Raw genomic sequence first — 22,386 nt, 5'->3', positions numbered from 1 at the left:
ATCTAAATACTGTGTAGTGCAACCATTCTCACGATGTTTGAACATTGGGAGACAATTATTCATGGGTCTCTCAAATTTCTGCATGTCTTATATTAGCTTTTGTTCCAGACTATATTTTCAATAATGTTTGTATAGCAAACAGCCTTGGAAATTAAAAATACTAGGACAGATGGAAATTTTATCTGGTGTCCAGGATGGTAAAGTTAATGTTTCCTCCAAGGCAAAATTTGGGCAAGCATGCAAGCAGCCCCTTGAAAAGATTGGAGTTTCCCAAGTTCAGGATTTCCCAGTTATGAGGCAAGCCAAGTGTGGACACAACATCCACCTATTCCACATTTCCTCTAGGACTCTAGGGGGCAAGGAGAACCAATGTGAACATAAACTCATGCTGTCAGCTCAGCAATGAGTAGTAAAGTCCTTTGTCTCTCATCCATGAATCTTGTGTCTTCTACCAGCATTCATGAAACTGTGGAAAGCCAAATTGTGAGCTTGCAGGTAGGGTAATATCTCATATCCTTCACAGTTCTTGACATTGAACATCCTACACAATGTGAATACACTTCAATTTCTGTTTATTTTGATTACTGGTTGTCTGTTTCGGGAAGAATGAGGTTGCAGCAGATTATGAAACTACATTTACACAAAGATAAAAAGATGGGCATGGATGACCCATGATTATCTCCTCATTATAAACTACATATCTGCTTCTTTCTTTTGTCACTTAATTCTTCCTCATTAAAGGTATATCAGGTCTGTCTCTGCAGCAAGGCTGTAAACTCAAACAGGCAAGGATTATTATCTCCCAAGATCATCCACAATCATTAGTCCATTTACTCCTGTGAATTAAAGCTTGGGCTTTAAGATCAGAATTTGAATCCTTGCTAAGTCATTTATTTCCTGTGCAGCCTTGTGCAAGTTAATTAACCTCTGCAAACTTCAGTTCTTTTCAGCTATGAAAATGGGTTATCATAAAATATTTTCCTCAGACTTGTTGTAAAATCACATGAGATAACATAATAAAGTCCTAACACAAAATCTGGCACATAGTAGGCATTAAACAAATGGGAATTAAATGTGTACATTCACAACAGGAATTCAAATAAGTAATGTCCTATTCACTTCTTCCAACTCCCTAAATAGTGATATGTCTCTGGGATGAAACAAATAGGATTCTCAAGAATAAAGTGAAATTATAATTTAACTTTAATAATTTTTTGACTTAATAGTACTATCTATAGAAATTTATCTTAAGAAAACAGTAAGAGATTAATGTACAACTGTTCATTACACAGTTACTTGAGAGAGTAAAAACAATTAGTAACTACCAAAATGTATGGGATTATTTAAATTAATCATTAAATTGTCAGGCAAGGGAATGCTATCTAGCCATTAAAATGTTGTGTTAGAAGAATGTTTAATTATATGGATATTCACTATTCAGTGAAAGAAGACAGTCTCTGCGACACATATAATACTATTCCAATTTTGTTTTAAAAATGTTTTAAAATGTTTGGCTGGGCGCAGTGGCTCATGCCTGCAATCCTAGCCTTTTGGGAGGCTGAGGCAGGTGGATCACTTGAGTTCAGGAGTTCGAGACCAGCCTGGGCAACATGGCAGAACCTCGTCTATACTAAAAGTACAAAAATCAGCCAGGCATGGTGGTACATGCCTATAGTCCCAGCTACTTGGGGGTCTGAAGAAGGAAGATCACTTGAACCCAGGAGGTTGAGGCTACAGTGATCAGAGATGGCACCACTGTACTCCAGCCTAGGAGACAAAGTGAGACCCTGTCTCAAAAAAAAAAAAAAAAAAAAAAAGTATATCCAACAAGAAGAAGATATTAAAAGGTTACAGATTAAAATGTTATACTTGATTATTTTTCCATTGTATATTTCTCTCTGACTTTTAAATTTCCTAAAATAAACTTATATACTATTTAAAATCCCAATAGGATGTACGAAGATATTTAAAATGATCTTTAAATATAATTTAACCAGGGAAAATGAACAAATAATAGTGTCAAAAGGTCTTTCAAGTTTTATGGTTTTTTTAAAATCCCAAATCTAAGATATCTTACTTTATAGAAAAGCAGAAAATACAAGAAAACATATACCAATACAAAAATGATCTTTTGAAGTTTACATTCTTTGTTCTTACAAAGTTGTTTAAAAAGTGCAGCCTGTCACGCCTCTAATGCCAGCACTTTGGGAAGCCGAGGTGGGCGGATCACAAGGTCAGGAGATCGAGACCATCCTGGCTACACAGTGAAACCCTGTCTCTACTAAAAATACAAAAAATTAGCCAGGCATGGTGGCATGGGCCTGTAATCCCAGCTACTCGGGAGGCTGAGGCAGGAGAATCGCTTGAACCCGGGAGGTGGAGGTTGCAGTGAGCCGAGATCGTGCCTCTGCACTCCAGCCTGGGCAACAGAGCAAGACTCTGTTTCAAAAAAAAAAGAAAGTGTTGCCTGTAATTTTACCAATATTGAGATGCATTTCAACAGGTGACATTCACTTTTCATGTAAGTCCCCATTACCTCCAAATTTTATTCACCTTAAAAACTAATACATTGTTAAACTGTTCAAAATCTTTCAATAATCTCTGGATTTTGGAATCAAGATATTATTTGATTACCTGGCCTTTTCTGTGCCTCCCATGCATTGATGGATGCCAATGAATTCCATTAGTTGTTTTTGTAGCATCACATCTTTGCCCTCAATTTGAGTAATGAATTTATGCTGTAAAAGTTCTGACACTGTTGGACGCTTTTCATAATCTTTAGTCAAGCACCTGCACTGGCAAAAAAGAACAAGCAATTATTAGATAAGTTAGAGTTTTGAAACTATTATTCATATTCCTAAAAATTAATCTAACACACGAGAGCGATGCTCCTCATAAATGCTCAACCCAAGCTTAAAATATATTAATTGCAATTTTTAATCTCTCAAAAATAGCTAACTGCAATATGATGAAACAAATGTTTGTGAAAGTGCACACATCTGTGAGTGATTAAGCTGCAGTGATACCAACTTTCAACTAAATACCACTTCTGTCGTCTCCCAGTAAGGATTATTGCATAGTGATAATTAAAATGTCTCCACTGCAAAGTCTCCTTTACAAGTCAGTAGCTGCAGATAAATGACAATGAAGTCATTATAGTTTTAATGCTTATCTAAAATTAAAACAAACAATGCAGTTTCCCTTCACAAATGCTTTTAAAGGCTTCTCAATTGATCTGTTTCTTTCTATGTGATAAAACTGCTAACCCATTTGAGAAGGCCACTCAGTTAAGGATGTTTAAATTCCATGTCAATAAGTATTTTTTGAGGTCATACAGCAGATGTACTAATGCCTGTTGTACCTCTTGATAGGTTCAACCAGAGCATATTCATGAGAAAGGATAGGACTAGTGAGAGCACCTGAAACAACAGCACAGGAGGAGCATTTGAACAAATGTAGAATGTTTAACCAGCTGTGACAGCTGACTTTGAATATGTAAAAGAAGGATTCAAGTAGTTTTCAGTGGTCGCAAGGGGTAAAAGAACTAGAATTGGTTGGTGGAATCAAGAGAGAAACAGCTTTCAGATCAGTCTAAGGAAGAACTTTTTAAGAGTGAGGCTTATCAAAGTAGAATGAGCTGCATTGGGAAATACTATTTTGATTGGAGATATTTAAGTATTGATTGGACAGCCACTGAGTACACATGTTTGAGAAGGGTTTAACCTCTGGATATAAACTTGGGCTGTACAACTTTCCAAGACCCCTTTAACCTTGCAATTCACAGAGTCTACTATTATGAGAAAACTGGGCTGTCATTTGGGGACATTAAAAAAAAAGAAAAAAGCATAAAAAGATGAAACTCATGCCTTGGCTTGAGTAGTGCCATTTCTAATCGGTATTATGATAATTAGGCAATTTATTTCATTGAGCTTAACCAAAAATATATTTCCCCGGAATGCTAAAATATGCTAAGGAATAAGAATGCCAGTGTCTAAAAAATAAGAACAAGTGCTCTTAGTTTTCCGTTAATTTAACAGAATGCATTAATTTCTGACATCTGTAGTAATTGTATCTATGTATTCAGAAGAGGCACATATGAAATTATTTTATTCATGTAAAACTTTATCAAATCTTTAATGTGTACTAGGCACTCTGCTAGACACTGGAGTTACTCCACTAGACACTGGAGTTACAGTGACAAGTAAGGCACATTCAGTGCCCTAGAGTTGCTTACTGTCTAGTTATAGAGAAAGATGTCAAAACAGGTAAGCTAAATACAACTGGCAATGTTACTAGAGGAAGACAAATCAAATCAATAGCAACCAGGACAGAATACTAACTGCTTGGCAGAAACCAGGAAATGTTTCTCAGAGGGGAAACTGCAAGAAATACGTCAGACACTAAGTTCCATTGAGGATCTGTGTGGAAGCATCTACAACTCCATAAGCAAAGGAGAAATATGATCCTTTTCAGACAAGCAAATGCTAAGGGAATTCACTACAACCAGGCCTGCCTTATAACAGGTCCTGAAGGGAGTGCTAAATATGGAAAGGAAAGACCATTACTGGCCACTACAAAAACACACTTAGGTACATAGACCAGTGACACCATAAGCAGCCACACAAACAAGTCTGTATAACAACCAGCTAACAACATGATGACAGGATCAAATCCACACATGCCAATACTAACATTGAATGTAAACAGGCTAAATGCCCCAATTAAAAGACACAGAGGATAAAGATGGATAAAGAAGCGAAACCTAATGGTATGCTGAGACCCATCTCATATGAAATGACACCCATAGGCAAAACATAGGCGAACAGAAGAACATGACCATTGATTATAAAGGGTCCACAGAAGCATAGCTATTGATAAGTGAAGAAACATGACCCTAAGGCCATTATCTGAGCAATGATAAATTCACCCAACATTTAAAAGACACTACAGATGCTTCCTTTGAAGAAAATAATATAAATCTCTGGGGCTGTTTAACAGATAAGAAGAAATAGGAGGAGATTTAGTTATAGCAGGAGGGAATATCTTTGGTTTTTTAAAAGACTGTTTTTACTCACTTGCTTATGAAGTCATTGAATTCTGCTGACCATAGCTCAGGCTGCCTTAGTTTTGGGGGTGGATTCCTAGAAAAATAAGAATCAATGTTGGATTCTGTATATTGGTCAGTCAGTGTAAAATGAGAGGCAGAGCCAGATAGACTAATGCAATCCTAGGTTCTGCCAGTTGTAATCAAGGATTCCATCTTTTCCCAATTCCAAGACAGATAAATCGTTACTCATCTTTCTTTATAAAAAATGACACGGTCTTTGTTTCTCTGAAAGCACTTAACATATGACCCGATTTTTCCAACTGTTATTTTTTTTTCTTTTAAAGAGTCTTCTTGCTTTTACTTAGCTCTAGGGGGAAACATCAATACTTAACAGAATAGAAACAATAGATGCTGGGGAAAGGTATTTTTTTCTTATGAGTCCCAATGAAGTCTCTGAGGAACATCCAGGGAACACAGAAGTGGCCTGTTTGGAATATGGAGGAAGGTGTGCCAGGGAGTCGCACAGTAGAATGCCCTTATGAGTTGTTGTTCTGTTGTTACTGGACACACGGCAGGAAACATGTTACAAAGTGTCAAGGAACTGAAAAATACTATTAGCGATAAAGCTGTGAATACAACTTTAACAATTTTATTAATTCCTTTCAGTTTAAGCTGAACAAATATATTTTTTGGCACATTCGTTGAATACAAAGGAACATCATTTGAAAATGAGGCTGATCTAACTCTGTAATCAAGCAACATTGATCAACCATGATAGTCGAATTTGCTGAAGTGCTGCTTTATGTTAATTCTAACAGCTCTTTGTTTTCATTAGTGAAATGGAAATACTTTGTCTTCAGTTCTGCATTACTCCTTAAATAGCTTATAATGAAATTAATGTACAGTTTGTACAGGCTCATTAAAGAAAAGTGCAGCTACTCATCTACCCCAGATCAGGACTAAGCTCATTTCACAATCCTTAGGACAATTTGAAGATTGCTAATTTGCACATTAAAAGAAGTAATTCTTTTCTCCAGAAACATTGTTTTGTTTCTTGTCCTCCTGAAAATTTCCTTTCATGAGATTTATTGGCTTGCTTTGAATAACAAAGTTTGGATTATTTCAGAACACTCAGAACTGGGTAGCTTTTCAGATCCCCTTTTTCTCCATATTACCATAGTCAGTATTCTTGGAATTCCACTGCTGGTAGACGTAATTAAGAAATAACTAAGATGATGCAGTTTCTAGAATTACTTTGCACATTGCCTGTTACCTAGGTACAATATCTATCAACAGTGTCATCCTTCCTTCATGTGGCATTATCACCAAGAGTAATAACATCAGACTAAATATGATGGTTTAATCCACAATTAAAACAGCTAAGGCAGTACAGAACTTCACCTTACATACTGAATGACAATAGGAGTTAGAAACTACAGATTTTTTTCCTGCTTTCTTCAAAATTAATGAAATGTCTTGGATTTAGTATAGAGGTTTCCCATTCTTTTCCATAATGTTGTTTCTCCACTTAACAAAATAAGCAGTATGTAAAGGATGATATATAGCCAAGGTATTATAATTTAGAACATCTAGACAGGACAAGAAATTCAAAGGCAAAATTAAAAATGAATTCAAATGTTTTAGTCTTATAATAATTTAGTTAGATGCCAAATATTCTAATGTTTTGGAACCCTGTCACCACAGGCTCTGGCTGTGCACTGCATTATAATTAAGGCAAAATCCTTAAAAAGATATTTAAAAATAACACCTTTAATAAATATAGGCAGTCTTTTCACATTAGTTATCTGAAACATCAAGGGACTAACCGCCACTCATAGAAAATAGTGTTTAAAGAAATTAGTTTATAGGATAGTAGGGGAAAATCTGTTGATACACACATGAAGGAGTGGGGGGCTATGTACGTAGTCAAGTGTTTTCATGGCACCAAAAGAGGTTATTCTTCTAAATTTATTGTTTTATATTAACATATTCAAAATATTAACATGTTTAAAACCATTATTTTCTGGATAAATTTTATATATAATTTTCTAATAATATTATTTTAAAGTTCTGAACAAAGGGAAATCTTAGCAAGTAGTAAAAAATTACTAGATTGGTGGATAAAGCAAAGCAAAACACTTGCACAGGCTATGGACTCTGATGCCTCACTGACTCATTGTGGAATGGATAAAGGGTGGGAGGAACTGCTATTTTCTGAAATCAAATCCTAGCAAAAGAGAGAAAGACACACTGATTGTCAAGAGAAAGCTCTTTTACTTAGACCAGGGAAATGCAACTACTGAACAAATACAATGTCTCAGAAGAAGCAGAATAATATTCCAGGATCTTCTGCTCCCAACTTGTTGGAATATATCTGAACGTCTCCATGAAGAGCATGATGAACACTTGGTGGCTGGAGGAAGTAAATCGGGCTGCAGATACTGGACCCAATGTTAGTCATCTGACCTTGGTATTTTGAAGAGTGCTCTCATGGGATGAAGGTCAGCTAGTGGAGGATCTCCATCACCCAGCTCAATGGCTGTGATACCCAGGGACCAAGTGTCACATCTGGCATCATAAGTGGTATCCAATTGCTGTTCACATGCAATCACCTAGTAGAAAACCACACCATCAAAAGGTGAAATTTGTGACTTTAACAAGCATGTAATAAAATACTTAGAACAAAGCATTAAGTATTTAAACTGGTGAAGTTTGATAGCTATAAGTAAAGACGAAGGCAGTAACTTAGGAGGAGAATAAAAGATCAAATTATGATTGGTAGTAGTATTTTTGTTCTGGGAACAGATAATACCTTAGGAGGTTTAAAATATAAGGGAAGAAGCCTATGAAAAATATTTTTGAAAATATGGAACAAAAAGAGGAAAGAAATCGTGTCCCAAATGGAAAGGGATGGGACCAAATGCACAGCTAAAGATTGGGCAGTGGTAGTCACTCAATAAATGTCTATTGAGGGAATGGGCAAAGATGAAGGCTATGTTTTTGAAGAATTAAAAGTGGAGGAAATAAAGGTAAATATGCTTGAGGGCTGTCTAGTTAGATGGCCTTGGTCTCTACCGGCAACTAGAAGGCAAGGCTACCTAAGGGAGGAATAAGACAAGTTTGGAGGAATGCAAAAGGTTTAAGCCACTAATAAAACTAAATAAAAATAAACCTTGATGTGGTTTTACCAACAGCCTATCTGAGGCCACCCTAAATTGTAAAACTGCAACCAGTTTTAAAACATGTCAGTAATCGAAAGATGTAATTGAGAGTCAAGGAAAAAAGAGGAATTTGTTTTTGTAATTTTATAAGATTGTATTAGATAGAGAAATTATTGCATTGATTACTTCCCAATTTAGTTCTAAATGTGTAAGTACAAATGCAGATTGATTGTGAATGGTAATTATTAACATCAATAAACACAAAAAGGAAATTCAACTTTACATTTTAAGAACCATTTTTTTGCATTTTTAAAATTTTATGTTTTGTACATGCCAACCCACAAGAAAAATAAAAAATATTTTTAGAATGATGGCAGATGTAGAATTGTGTCATTTAAATACAGTACTGTAAAATGATATATAAAGTGAAAAATCTAAGGCCCTTTTAGGAATGATATCTCACCTTCTGACTTCACTTAACATCAGGCTTAACACATTTAAAAAATCCATGTGTGGGCACACTAGAATTCAGTTGGTAACATTTACACCCATGTCATCCAGGAAAGGTGACTACTTCATAAATAAATCTTTATTAATACCTGACACTAATGGGAATGGCAGGAAACAGTTTAGTTATAAGCATATCAGTGTGATTAAAAAGTAAAAAGAAGGCAATGATAAACACAACATATCGGGCAACAGACACTCTTGAGAGGAGCCAAGGAGTTGGAATAGAGGAAGAGATAGAGGCCAATGCATGCTATTGGTAATATTCTGGCTCTGGTGTGGGTGGCAAGTTTATGGGCAAATAAGAAGACCATTAACCAATTCATTTCTAAGTACCTGAAGGACAATAATAAATTATGCATGTGCATATATGTGCATATATATATGTCTATATATAAAGAAAGAGAGAATAGTTTCTCAACTAAGAGTTAGTTTGATGGGACATCAACATACACAGTGCTTCTTAACCTTTTCTATGAAAGTATTTTTAATATCACATGAGAGTGAACTGCTGAAATCAGAGAGCACAGCCTGAAGTACTGAGGGAAACAGTAAAGTCCTAAGTTTTACATTAAAAATTCATGTGGCAAATATTCATAGGAATATTGCTCATAATAACAAAAAGTGATAAACACCCAAATGTTCATCAACTGACAAATGGATAATGTGCTCTATACATACAATGGAATATTATTCAACTCTAAAAATGAGTGATGCATTAATACATGCTTCTACATGGATGAACCCTGAAAACATTACACTAGGTAAAAGAAGCCAGACACAGGGCCATATATTGTATGACTCAATTTATTTAAAATATCCAGGCCAGGTGCAGTGGCTCACGCCTGTAATCCCAGCACTTTGGGAGGCCAAGACAGGCGGATCACAAGGTCAGTAGATCGAGACCATCCTGGCTAACACGGTGAAACTCCATCTCTACTAAAAATATAAAAAATTAGCCAGGCGTGGTGGCAGGCGCCTGTAGTTCCAGTCTCTCCTAAAAATATAGAAAATTAGCCAGGCGTGGTGGCAGGCGCCTGTAGTCCCAGCTACTCGGGAGGCTGAGGCAGGAGAATGGCGTGAACCCAGGAAGCGGAGCTTGCAGTGAGCCGAGATTGCGCCACTGCACTCCAGCCTGGGGGACAGAGTGAGAATCCGTCTCAGGAAAAATAAATAAATAAATAAATAAATAAATAAATAAAATATCCAGAAAAGGCCAGTCCACAGAGACAGAAAATAGATTAATGGTTGCTTAGAGTAGGGGAGTTTAGGCAAAGATGAGGAGTGAATGTTAATGAGTACTAGGTTTCTTTGAGGGGGAGCAAAAACGTTTGTGATGATTGTGATGATGATTGCACAACCCTGTGAATATACATTAAAAATCAGAATATTGTATGTGTTAAATGACCTAATTCTATAGTTATACCTTTATAAAGCTGTTAAAAATTCAAAAATGCATTCATATGAATTTCTCATTCTGTTGTCTAATATAACTTTGTTTGCTAGAGTGTAAAAATAATGTCTTTTGTCCCATCATTTTTTTCCTAAGGAAAATTATTTTTCAGGATAATACATTATTTCATGAATTTACAGTGTGTGGTCAGAGGATATCTACCCATATAGGCTCAGGTGAATTTATGTCCCAGTTTGCCTTGGACATTCTTGTTTAATGCTTTTAGTCCTAGAATCATAATAAATATCACCCCCTTTCACTCTCCAGGGTGTCCTGGTTTGTATGATAAGTTGTACGGTCACCTACTACAGTCACTAATTCCCTTGTTACCTTCATCCTGGCAGAGGATGTCTTTATGTAACCAGCAAATGCTACCTTTGATATAGAATTTAATTTAAACATGCCAAATCAAGAATTTCACTTTTCAAGTGATAATTGATTTGAACAACCTTGCCTCCTGGGCTCTAAAAACACTGAAATACTTCTATGCCATTGTGGTGAATATATTTATATTTGTTCACCTTATTGCTTTCTAATTCTTAGAAATCTGCTATTAATACCATAGAGTGGTAGATATGGAATATCTTGATTAACTAGAAAGCTGATTATTTAAAATATGTTCTTCAAGGTTAGAAAATACTTATTACAGAGAGATGAATATAATATGAACAAAATCTCAAACATGTATTTCCATGACAGCTTGAAAAAAACTGTAGTGAACCTTTTTTCATGTTTATTATATCCATTAGTTTGCTAAGCCAGAAAGAACTTTCAAGCCCTACTGTGCTACTATAGGTTAAGAATAAAACTGACATCAGAAAAATGACTGTCTAGTAATTGCATATTAATAAGTGTTTTTACTAAATGGAAATTTAAATATTGAATAATGGCTTGTTATAATACATAAACATACAAAACCCATAAAGCTAGGATATTAATTTATAATGATATTATATGTGATATTAATTTATAATGATATTATATGTAATATTATTTATTATTATATTATTAATATATGCAAACAAAATGCAATATTTGGTATTATAACTAGGTTCTTATTAACTTCTCATTTTTGTAATTTTTTTGTAAGTTTTAAAAACACTAGTAATATATCAGAACAAACTCTAAAGAAACTCTCCTTTGAGATTCTCCTATTCAATTTTTGTTTTTGCTTCTATGACTATACTTTATATTTTTACTCTAAGATATGCTCCCTGGTAAAAAAATTTTTTTAATCCATTGTGGATTTTTTTAAGTTTCTTAAAATACTTCATTCTCTGTCCATATTTTGTACTAAGTTTACATTTTAACTTGTTTTGCAAGTAATAATTAAACAAGTATTCAAATAAAAACAGCATACCAGCATTTAATCCCCAAATTTAATTATAAGATTTGAAAATATTAATATAGTATATTAATTACTTCTCCCTTCACTCCCTAGAAAACTGGAGATAAATAGCAGCGCTTTCCCCAACAGTTGTAGAGAGAGTCTTCAAAAATAAGGGTCCTTCATAAGTGATAAACATAATTTAAAAGATTAAAATCATTAATAGTGATGGGGGGAGAAGATGACTCTTGAAAACTTTTTCCCTCAACTATTTTAGCAGTTTATCTGCAACCTCCCAAAGGTAATGATGTAAAGAATTTATTAAAGCTGAGCATAGCCCCCAGGCAGAGTGACTCAACACAGGAACCTGCCATATGGGTTAATGGACCTGAATCTGATCCCACAAAGGCTAGGGGTTCTGATAATATTATATTTCTACTATAATTTTAAAAGATAATGTAAATATCATTAGTACAGATACATGCTAAACACCTAAATTTAATGAAAAATCAAACCTGGAAGTAGTTTCTCTTTACATCATCTGGTTTACTCATTCCCTCTTTCATTGACTCGTGTTCATTCACAGCCCATTTATTGACCACCTCCCAGGTGCCTCCTCACACATGCAAAATTCTCACATGAAAATAACACAACTGAGAGTTTCTTCTGTTATATTCCAAAATGCTTACAGAGATAGAGTACACATAAAAAGGAAAGTCAAACAGGATCAGCTATTATGTTTGTCTGCCTCAAAACTCTATCTGACCTCAGGAGCCATCCAAAACGGTGTTCCTACGGATGTGTTCCGACGGTGCCGGGTACTGGTGAGCTGTGCAGACACACCTAGAGGAAGAGACAAGATGTACTTTTTTGCATTAATTACTCATATAAAGAGCTTTCAATTGCTATAATCTTTTTTGCAAACTAATATTAAAATTCCATTTCCTCAAACCTGCCAGTGGACCTAGTGTCACATTAAAGGATCCTAAATCAGGATTTCTGCAGAGCCAAAAACCAGAATGGTGCTTCTACTTTCTCTTTCTCAACTCCAAATCGTGCTCCTTCCTAAAGCCCCATTTCAAGTCTTAATTCCCCCATGCTGGCTTTTAATCTGCTCCAATTATACTGATCCCTATTTCTTTCTATCTTCCACATTGTAAACGATTTTACATATTTTGTCATGTAATTGTTATTTGAATGGCGTGCTTCCTCCCTGCCCTCTTCCTGTCCCTGCCCACTAACAAATTCCAGTGAGTTTGAGAATGTCCTATATGGTGTTATGCACATAGTAGGTGACTTGTGAATCTTCATAAAATTATTTTCCATCTACCAACCCTGGGCAAATCACACCTTATCTGACTGGAAGTTTCAAATTAACTATATCTATTTAAACCAACATCATTAACAGAATGAGTTCTCTTCCTTTAGAGAGATTACAGACTGAAGAGCTACAGTAAAGAGGTATAATCAAATATTTCAGTCATGTCATTCCATTAATTCCACCTTGTTAGATACACTCATAACTGACCTTCAAGAGAATTAGGAGTACAGTTTCTTTTCTCCATTTTCACACTCCTGCTCCTCACACAAGGGGTCCTGGTTATCTGACTGTACAGAGCTCCTACCCTTCACCTTGCTCTGGACTTGATGGGTTAAACCCAAATCATGGGCTTTTACTACCTGATTTCCCTGCTTTGAAAAGTGCCTCTCCAAAGTCACATTAATTTTAGGCTTTGGTTGCTTATCTTAAAAGCCAAGTAGAGGAAAGGTACTAAAGGAGATTTAAAATGGAAATATATTTTATTTCTCCAAGATGGCATTTGACTTTTACCATGAAATTCAAAGGCCATATGCAACCAAATGGGTGTTTCAGTATTGGAAATATACTTAGACAGAAGAGTGAGGAGTGTAACATTAAAAACAGGACACATGCCCAACTATGAACAAGTGACAGAGGAAGGAATTTACTAAATTTCATGTTTTTTGAGTGCTATGCAATGCCTGTTAAACATCAAGATCATTAAACTAACACAAAACTAGCTTCACAGCTAGAAGATAACTTAATGGTCATAAATTCTAACTTGCTCATTTTCAGGTTAGTAAACTTAAGCTGGAAAGAAAAGTCACTCTCCTGAGGACAAATGATATTTTTACTTAGTGTAAATTCCCACAAGAAAAATAGCTAAGATAGAAAAATGCAAAATTCTATTAAAATGATTGACATAAATTACTTTTAAAGGCAACAGGGATCCAAAATATGGGTTCAGGAGCCCTAGGAAGTAAAGAAGATTAGGAAAATCATCTTGTCTAGAGAGTAACTAAAGGAATAAGTCACCAAGATAAACAGTTACATAATCATCTCAAGAGAGAAGCTGCTGATGGGTGGAAAATTCCAGGCAGAATGTTGGTATAATGAGAAGATACGGAAAGGAAAAAGAGGTCAAAAAGGACCAAGGCTGAACAGAAAACAGGCTAATAGAAAGAGCAATCATCTATTAAAAGTCAAAGCCACAGGAACATTATAGAGGTTTAGGTTTATGTTAATGCTTCTTCAGTCGTTTGCTTTGCTAGGGAATTTTCAGGCTATTTTAGTTCTGTCCAACAAGGCTTCCTGGGCTATTCCATGGCTGTACAGCAACTCCATTCCCTATCGCATAAGTGCTATTTCTAGGGATAGAAACATGCAGGCTTTATTCTTGTAGTCAAGAAAACTCTTAGGATCTTAGAAAGACAGCAGAAACATCAAATATGTGTTTTCTATTGTGGCTCAAATAGACCAGACAACTTCTGGGAACTCAATTTGCTATAACCCTTGACATCTCAATAGAGCAGAGAGAAAAGCATAGTTTTTGTCATTGTTAATAACAAAATACTGTAGGAATGAGAACTGAAACTATAAAAATATAGAATTTTGTCAACATAAAGGGGTCATAAATTGTATTATACCATCTAACATTATTATTTTGTTGATGAGGTTAAGACACTGTGATAGTTAATTTTATGTGTCAACTTGGGAGGGCCATGGCTATTTTAGGTCATCCAACAATGCTTCCTAGACTGTTCCATGACTGTACAGCCACCCCATTTCCTATTGCATAAGTCAAACAGTATTTGTAAGACTATATTCTGGATATTTCTGTGAAGGTATTTTTGAAATCAGATTAATATTTTGAAATCAGATTAATATTTAAATTGGTGGATTTTTTTAAAGTTAAATAAGACTTTTATATTGGCATGCAGTAACAAGCAAAAGTTTTGCTCTCCCATTTCTGAAAGTTATATGAAGTTTAAAACCTAGTTCTACAGTTGACATTTTTAAAAGGCCTAAGACTTCCACATTGGTTAGACAACTCTTCGCTTAAAATAGTTTTTATTTATTTTTTTATTTCAATAACTTTTGATGTACATGTGTTTATTTGTTACATGAATGAATTATATAGTGGTAGATTCTGAGATTTTAGTGCACCCATTACCCTAGTGGCGTATGCTGTACCTAAGAGGTAGTTTTTTTATCCCTAGCCCCACTCCCGCTCACTCTCTTCTGAGTCTCTAAAGTCCATTACATCACACATGTATGTAATACATACTCACAGCTTAGCTCCCACTTATAAGTGATAATATATGGTTTTTGGTTCTCTACTCCTGTGATACTTCACTTAGCATAATGGCCTCCAGCTCCATCCAAGTTGTTACAAAAGACATTATTTTATCCCTTTTAATGGCTGAGTAGTATTCCATGGTGTATACATGCAACATTTTCTTTATACATTCATTAGTTGATGGGCACTTAGGTTGGTCCCACATCTTTGAAATTGTGAACAGTGCTGCTATAAACAAACAAGTACAAGTGTCTTTTTCATATAATGACTTCTTTTCCTTTGGGTAGATATCCAGTAGTGGAATTGCTGGATCAAATGGTAGATCTACTTTTATTAATAGCTCTTTAAGGAATCTCCATACTATTTTCCATAGAGGTTGTACTAATTTACATTTTCACCAGCAGCGTATAAGTATTCCCTTTTCCCCATATCCCTGCCAACATCTATTGTATTCACACTTTTTAGTAATGGCCATTCTTGCAGGATTATGGTAGTATATCTCATTGTGGTTTTAATTTGCATTTCCCTGATGATTAATGATGTTGAACAGTTTTTCATATGTTTGTTGGTCTTCATATATTTTCTTTTGAGAAATGTCTATTCATGTCCTTTGCCCACTTTTTAATGGACTTTTTTTTTATTGGTAATTTGAGTTCCTTGTAGATTCAGGATATTAATCCTTTGTTGGATGCATAGATTCCAAATATTGTCTCCCATTCTTTGGTTTGTCTGTTTATTCCGTTGATTATTTGTTCTGCTGTGCAGAAGATTTTTAGTTAATTAGGTCCCATTTATTTATCTTTGTTTTTGTTGCATTTGCTTTTGGGGTCTTAGTCATGAATTCTTTGCCTAGGCTGATGTCTAGAAAAGTTTCTCCAATGTTGTCTCCTAGAATTTTTAATAGGTTCAGGTGTTATATTTAAGTCTTTGATCCATCGTGAGTTGCTTTTTGTATAAGGTGAGAGATAGAGTTCCAGTTTCATTCTTCTACATGTGGCTTGCCAGTTTTGCCAGCATCATTTATTAAATAGGGTATCTATTTCCTAATTTATGTTTTTGTATGCTTTGTCAAAGATCAGTTGGCTGTACGTATTTGGCTTTATTTCTGGGTTCTCTATTCTGTTCCATTGGTCTATGTGCCTACTTTTATACCTGTACCATGCTGTTTTGGTAATTACAGCCTTGTAGTATAATTTGAAGTCCAGTAATGTGATGCCTCCTGATTTGTTTTTGTTTTTGTTGTTTTTTTGTATTGTTTTGTTTTTTGCTTAGGATTGCTTTGGCTATTTGGGCTCTTTTGGGTTCCATATTAATTTTAGAATCATTTTTTCTAATTCTGTGAAAAATAATATTGGTATTTTGATGGGAATGGCATTGAATCTGTAGATTGCTTCAGGCAGTATGGTCATTCTCACAATATTGATTCTTCTAATCCATGAGGATGGGATACATTTCCATTTGTTTGTGTCACCTATGATTTCTTTTGGCAGTGTTTTGTAGTTCTCCTTGTAGAGATCTTTCACCTGTTCAGTTAAGTATATTCCTGAGTATTTTTATTTTGTTTGCAGCTATTGTAAAAGGATTGAGTCCTCGATTTGATTCTCAGCTTGGTCGTTTTGGGGTATAGCAGGGCTACTGATTTGTGTATATTGATTTTGTAACCTAAGACTTGACTGAATTAGTTTATCAAATCTAAGAGTTTTTTGGAGGAGTCTTTAGGATTTTCTAGGTATACAATCATATCATTTGCAAACAGCCAGGTTTGACTTCCTCTTTTCCAATTTGGATGTCCTTTATTTCTTCTCTTGCTTAATTGCTCTGTACTTCCAGAACTATGTTGAATAGGGGTGGTGAAAGTGGGCCTACTTGTCTTGTTCCTGTTCAGGGGGAAAGCTTTCAACTTTTCCCCATTCAGTATGATGGTGGCTGTGTGTTTGTCATAGACGGTTTTTATTATTTTGAGATAGGTGCCTTCCATGCCTAGTTTGTTGAGAGTTTTTATCATAAAGGGATGATGGATTCTGTTAAATGCTTTTTCTGCATCTATTGAGATGATCATATGGTTTTGAGTTTTAATTCTATTTATGTGACTCATTACAGTTATTGACTTGTATATGTTAAACTATCCCTGCATCCCTGGGATGAAAACCACTTGCTTATGATGAATTATCTTCTTGACGTGCTGTTGGATTCAGTTAGCTAGTATTTGGTTGAGGATTTTTGCATCAATGTTCATCAGGGAAATTGGTCTGTAGTTGTGTCCTTTCCAGCTTTTGGTATCAGGGTGATACTAGCTTCATAGAATGATTTAGGGAGGAATCCTTCTTTCTCAGTCTTTTGGAATAGTTTCAGTGGGATTGGCATCCATTCTTCTTTGAATGTCTGATAGAATTCAGTGAATAGGTCTGGTCCTTGACTCTTTTTGTTGACAGTTTTTAAATTACTAGTTCAATCTTGCTGTTTGTTATTGGTTTAAGGTTTCCATTACTTCCTGATTCAATCTAGGAGGGTTGTATGCTTACAGGAATGTGTCCATTTCCTCTACGTTTTCTAGTTTGTTGAAATGATTTTTAAATAATGTAAACTAAGTATATAAATCATAACTTTTTCTTTTTTTTTAAACTTTTTTAGACATGGTCTCACTTCCATCGCCCAGGCTAGAATGCAGTGGTGCAATCACAGCTCACTGCATCCTCAATTTCCTGGGTTCAGGTGATTCTTCCATCTCAGTCTCCCAAGTAGTTGGCACTACAGGCGCACACTACCACACCCGGCTGACTTTTATTTTGTATTTTTAGTAGAGACAGGGTTTCATCATGTTGCCCAGGCTGGTCTTGAACTCCTTGGCTCAAGCGATTCACACACATCTGCCTCCCAAAGTGCTGGCATTACAAGTGTGAGCCACTACCCTGGGCCAGGAATAATCATCTTTAATATGTAAATAGACCTGTGAGCCAGGGAGGCAGAGGTTGCAGTGAGCCGAAAGATTGCACCACTGCTCTCCAACTTGGGTGACAGAGTGAGATGCTGTCTCAAAAACAAAAACAAAAACAATCCACAAAGTAAACAGAATGCTATATTTGACAATCTTATTTAATTAAATAGTATTTAACAAATATATGCAAAACTCTTCAGTTAGTATATTTCAAAACCATTGTAAATCTCTAGCAAATGGAATATTAAAGTGTGCCCTTCAGCAAGTCATTTTGCTTCTGTAGGCTCTTGTTTTCTCATTGTTTAATTTAGGGGATTGGAATAAATAAGTGATCTTTATTACTTTTGGATTAAAAACTACTTAGTGAATCTTGGCGGGGTGTGGTGGCTCATGCCTGTAATCCCAGCACTTTGGGAGGCCGAGGCAGGTGGATTGCGAGGTCAGGAGTTCGAGACCAGCCTGGCCAATATGGTGAAACCTCGTCTCTACTAAAAAAACAAAAATCAGCCGAGTGTGGTGATGTGTGCCTGTAGTCCCAACTATTTGGGAGGCTGAGGCAGAAGAATCGCTTGAATCCAGGCGGCGGAGGTTGCAGTGAGCCGAAATCACGCGTCTGCGCTCCAGCCTGGGCAACAGAGCAAGACTCCATTAAAAAAAAAAAACAAAAAAAACAAAAAACTACTTAGTCTATCTCATGGATGCTATATACTTTCACATCAAGAAATTCATATTCAGACATTTTGCATATAACAAGGTTAAAAAATCTTTTGATGTTCCTGTACTTTATACCAAATGATATTTAAGCTTCTTTCTAGCTTTAAGATTCAATGAGTCTCTACAGCAACTCAAGGTAACTGGCTCACTCCAACCACCTTTCCAATCAATATTCATGTGATTTCTCTTGGAAGTCCATCCTCTCTCCAGTCTTCCTGGATCTAGATCTTTTCCTTTCTTTAAAACTTAGTTCATATCTTATAATAAAGATAATTATATGGCTTTCTTTAAAGATCTCAACATCACACTGTTTGCTGCATTCTTCTTGGCTTTGGACATATGAACTATGCACCTAGCTCTGTCTGCATCATTCAATCCTGGATGACTATGTACATGTGTACATATGTCCAGTACTGGACCTTAGCTGTAGAGAGTATACAGCATACTTCTCATTCATGGTACACTATCATCACTGATACCTTGTCTTATTTTTCCATTTCCTTTTTGCCCCATTTACCTGCTCCATTGTCCTCTCTCCTGCCCACCATAATTTCTATTAACTTAAAGTTCTTCAGAGATTAAAATTTTAGAGCTGCAGACTAAGATATTTTAGTTCTAGTCCAAAACACTTGTTTTACAATGAGAAGGACTGAGAAGCAAAGAAGTCATTCTTAAAAATATAAGTAAAGTCCTCTTGGTTTACCTGAAGTTATCACATCATAGAGAAGCACACTTGGTAGCTCTTATTAAAATTTCTACATTTGTGTTGAGGTCAGACAAGAGAGGTTAAGGCTTCTGTTTTTGAGTGAACTTGATAGCAACATAAAAACTCCAGAGGTTGCTCTGCACACCCGCACCTGAGGAGTAGGGAGAAGAGACTGTTTCTCCAATGAGAGAGTAGGAGGCAGCAAGCAGTCACAGCTCTTGCCTTTCACTTACCTGTCCCAGTTCCAGTCCCCTTGGGCCTGCTCTCTCATTTGTGAGACTGCTTTTTGTATTTGGCCTTTTTTTAAAAAATTTATTTTATTATTATTATACTTTAAGTTTTAGGGTACATGTGCACAATGTGCAGGTTAGTTACATATGTAGACATGTGCCATGCTGGTGCTGGTGTGCTGCACCCATTAACTCATACGTTAGGTATATCTCCTAAAGCTATCCCTCCTCCCTCCCCCACCCCACAACAGTCCCCAGAGTGTGATGTTCCCCTTCCTGTGTCCATGTGTTCTCATTGTTCAATTCCCACCTATGAGTGAGAATATGTGGTGTTTGGTTTTTTGTTCTTGCAATAGTTTACTGAGAATGATGATTTCCAATTTCATCCATGTCCCTAAAAAGGACATGAACTCATCCTTTTTATGGTTGCATAGTATTCCATGGTGTATATGTGCCACATTTTCTTAATCCAGTCTATCATTGTTGGACATTTGGGTTGGTTCCAAGTCTTTGCTATTTTGAATAGTGCCGCAATAAACATACGTGTGCATGTGTCTTTATAGCAGCATGATTTAGAGTCCTTTGGGTATATACCCAGTAATGGGATGGCTGGGTCAAATGGTATTTCTAGTTCTAGATCCCTGAGGAATCGCCACACTGACTTCCACAATGGTTGAACTGGTTTACAGTCCCACCAACAGTGTGAAAGTGTTCCTATTTCTCCACATCCTCTCCAGCACCTGTTGTTTCCTGACTTTTTAATGATCGCCATTCTAACTGGTGTGAGATGGTATCTGATTGTGGTTTTGATTTGCATTTCTCTGATAGCCAGTGATGGTGAGCATTTTTTCATGTGTTTTTTGGCTGCATAAATGTCTTCTGTTGAGAAGTGTCTGTTCATGTCCTTTGCCCACTTTTTGAGGGGGTTGTTTGTTTTTTTCTTGTAAATTTGTTTGAGTTCATTGTAGATTCTGGATATTAGCCCTTTGTCAGACGAGTAGGTTGTGAAAATTTTCTCCCATTTTGTAGGTTGCCTGTTCACTCTGATGGTAGTTTCTTTTGCTGTGCAGAAGCTCTTTAGTTTAATTAGATCCCATTTGTCAATTTTGGCTTTTGTTGCCATTGCTTTTGGTGTTTTAGATATGAAGTCCTTGCCCATGCCTATGTCCTGAATGGTAATGCCTAGGTTTTCTTCTAGGGTTTTTATGGTTTTAGGTCTAACGTTTAAGTCTTTAATCCATCTTGCATTAATTTTTGTATAAGGTGTAAGGAAGGCATCCAGTTTCAGCTTTCTACATATGACTAGCCAGTTTTCCCAACACCATTTATTAAATAAGGAATCCTTTCCCCATTGCTTGTTTTTCTCAGGTTTGTCAAAGATCAGATAGTTGTAGATATACGGCGTTATTTCTGAGGGCTCTGTTCTGTTCCATTGATCTATATCTGTGTTTTGGTACCAGTACCACGCTGTTTTGGTTACTGTAGCCTTGTAGTATAGTTTGAAGTCAGGTAGCGTGATGCCTCCAGCTTTGTTCTTTTGGCTTAGGATTGACTTAGCGATGCAGGCTCTTTTTTGGTGCCATATGAACTTTAAAGTAGTTTTTTCCAATTCTGTCAAGAAAGTCATTGGTAGCTTGATGGGGATGGCATTGAATCTATAAATTACCTTGGGCAGTATGGCCATTTTCACGATATTGATTCTTCCTACCCATGAGCATGGAATGTTCTTCCATTTGTTTGTATCCTCTTTTATTTCATTGAGCAGTGGTTTGTAGTTCTCCTTGAAGAGGTCCTTCACATCCCTTGTAAGTTGGATTCCTAGGTATTTTATTCTCTTTGAACCAATTGTGAATGGGAGTTCACTCATGATTTGGCTCTCTGTTTGTCTGTGATTGGTGTATAAGAATGCTTGTGATTTTTGCACATTGATTTTGTATCCTGAGACTTTGCTGAAGTTGCTTATCAGCTTAAGCAGATTTTCGGCTGAGACGATCGGGTTTTCTAGATATACAATCATGTCATCTGCAAACAGGGACAATTTGACTTCCTCTTTACCTAATTGAATACCCTTTATTTCCTTCTCCTGCCTGATTGCCCTGGCCAGAACTTCCAACACTATGTTGAATAGGAGTGGTGAGAGAGGGCATCCCTGTCTTGTGCCAGTTTTCAAAGGGAATGCTTCCAGTTTTTGCCCATTCAGTATGATATTGGCTGTGGGTTTGTCATAGATAGCTCTTATTATTTTGAGACACATCCCATCAATACCTAATTCATTGAGAGTTTTTAGCATGAAGGGTTGTCGAATTTTGTCAAAGGCCTTTTCTGCATCTATTGAGATAATCATGTGGTTTTTGTCTTTGGTTCTGTTTATATGCTGGATTACGTTTATTGATTTGCGTATATTGAACCAGCCTTGCATCCCAGGGATGAAGCCCACTTGATCATGGTGGATAAGCTTTTTGATGTGCTGCTGGATTCGGTTTGCCAGTATTTTATTGAGGATTTTTGCATCAATGTTCATCAAGGATATTGGTCTAAAATTCTCTTTTTTGGTTGTGTCTCTGCCTGGCTTTGGTATCAGGATGATGCTGGCCTCATAAAATGAGTTAGGGGGGATTCCCTCTTTTTCTATTCATTGGAATAGTTTCAGAAGGAATGGTATCAGTTCCTCCTTGTACCTCTGGTAGAATTCGGCTGTGAATCCATC

The 22,386-nt window shown here is 36.1% G+C and overlaps 1 protein-coding gene across 14 annotated transcripts in view; it reads right to left on the bottom strand.

Annotated features, from left to right (window-relative positions):
• MYO3A (myosin IIIA) overlaps positions 1-22,386 on the bottom strand; it is a 285,430-nt gene that overhangs the window by 189,555 nt on the left and 73,489 nt on the right. For all 14 annotated transcript variants that reach the window (XR_010146830.1, XR_010146831.1, XM_063781509.1 and 11 more), the window contains 4 exons: positions 12,262-12,338; positions 7,514-7,659; positions 5,076-5,141; positions 2,635-2,790 (listed from right to left, as the gene is read on the bottom strand). Coding sequence is in view for 12 of the 14 variants with exons in the window: in XM_063781509.1 (XP_063637579.1) it covers positions 2,635-2,790; positions 5,076-5,141; positions 7,514-7,659; positions 12,262-12,338 (445 nt within the window). In the remaining 2 variants the exon portion in view is untranslated. The remainder of the gene's footprint in view (positions 1-2,634; positions 2,791-5,075; positions 5,142-7,513; positions 7,660-12,261; positions 12,339-22,386) is intronic.

The sequence above is a fragment of the Pan troglodytes genome, chromosome 8, assembly GCF_028858775.2.
Source record: "Pan troglodytes isolate AG18354 chromosome 8, NHGRI_mPanTro3-v2.0_pri, whole genome shotgun sequence".
NCBI lineage: Eukaryota > Metazoa > Chordata > Mammalia > Primates > Hominidae > Pan > Pan troglodytes.
This window is presented reverse-complemented; position numbering and strand designations above follow the sequence as displayed.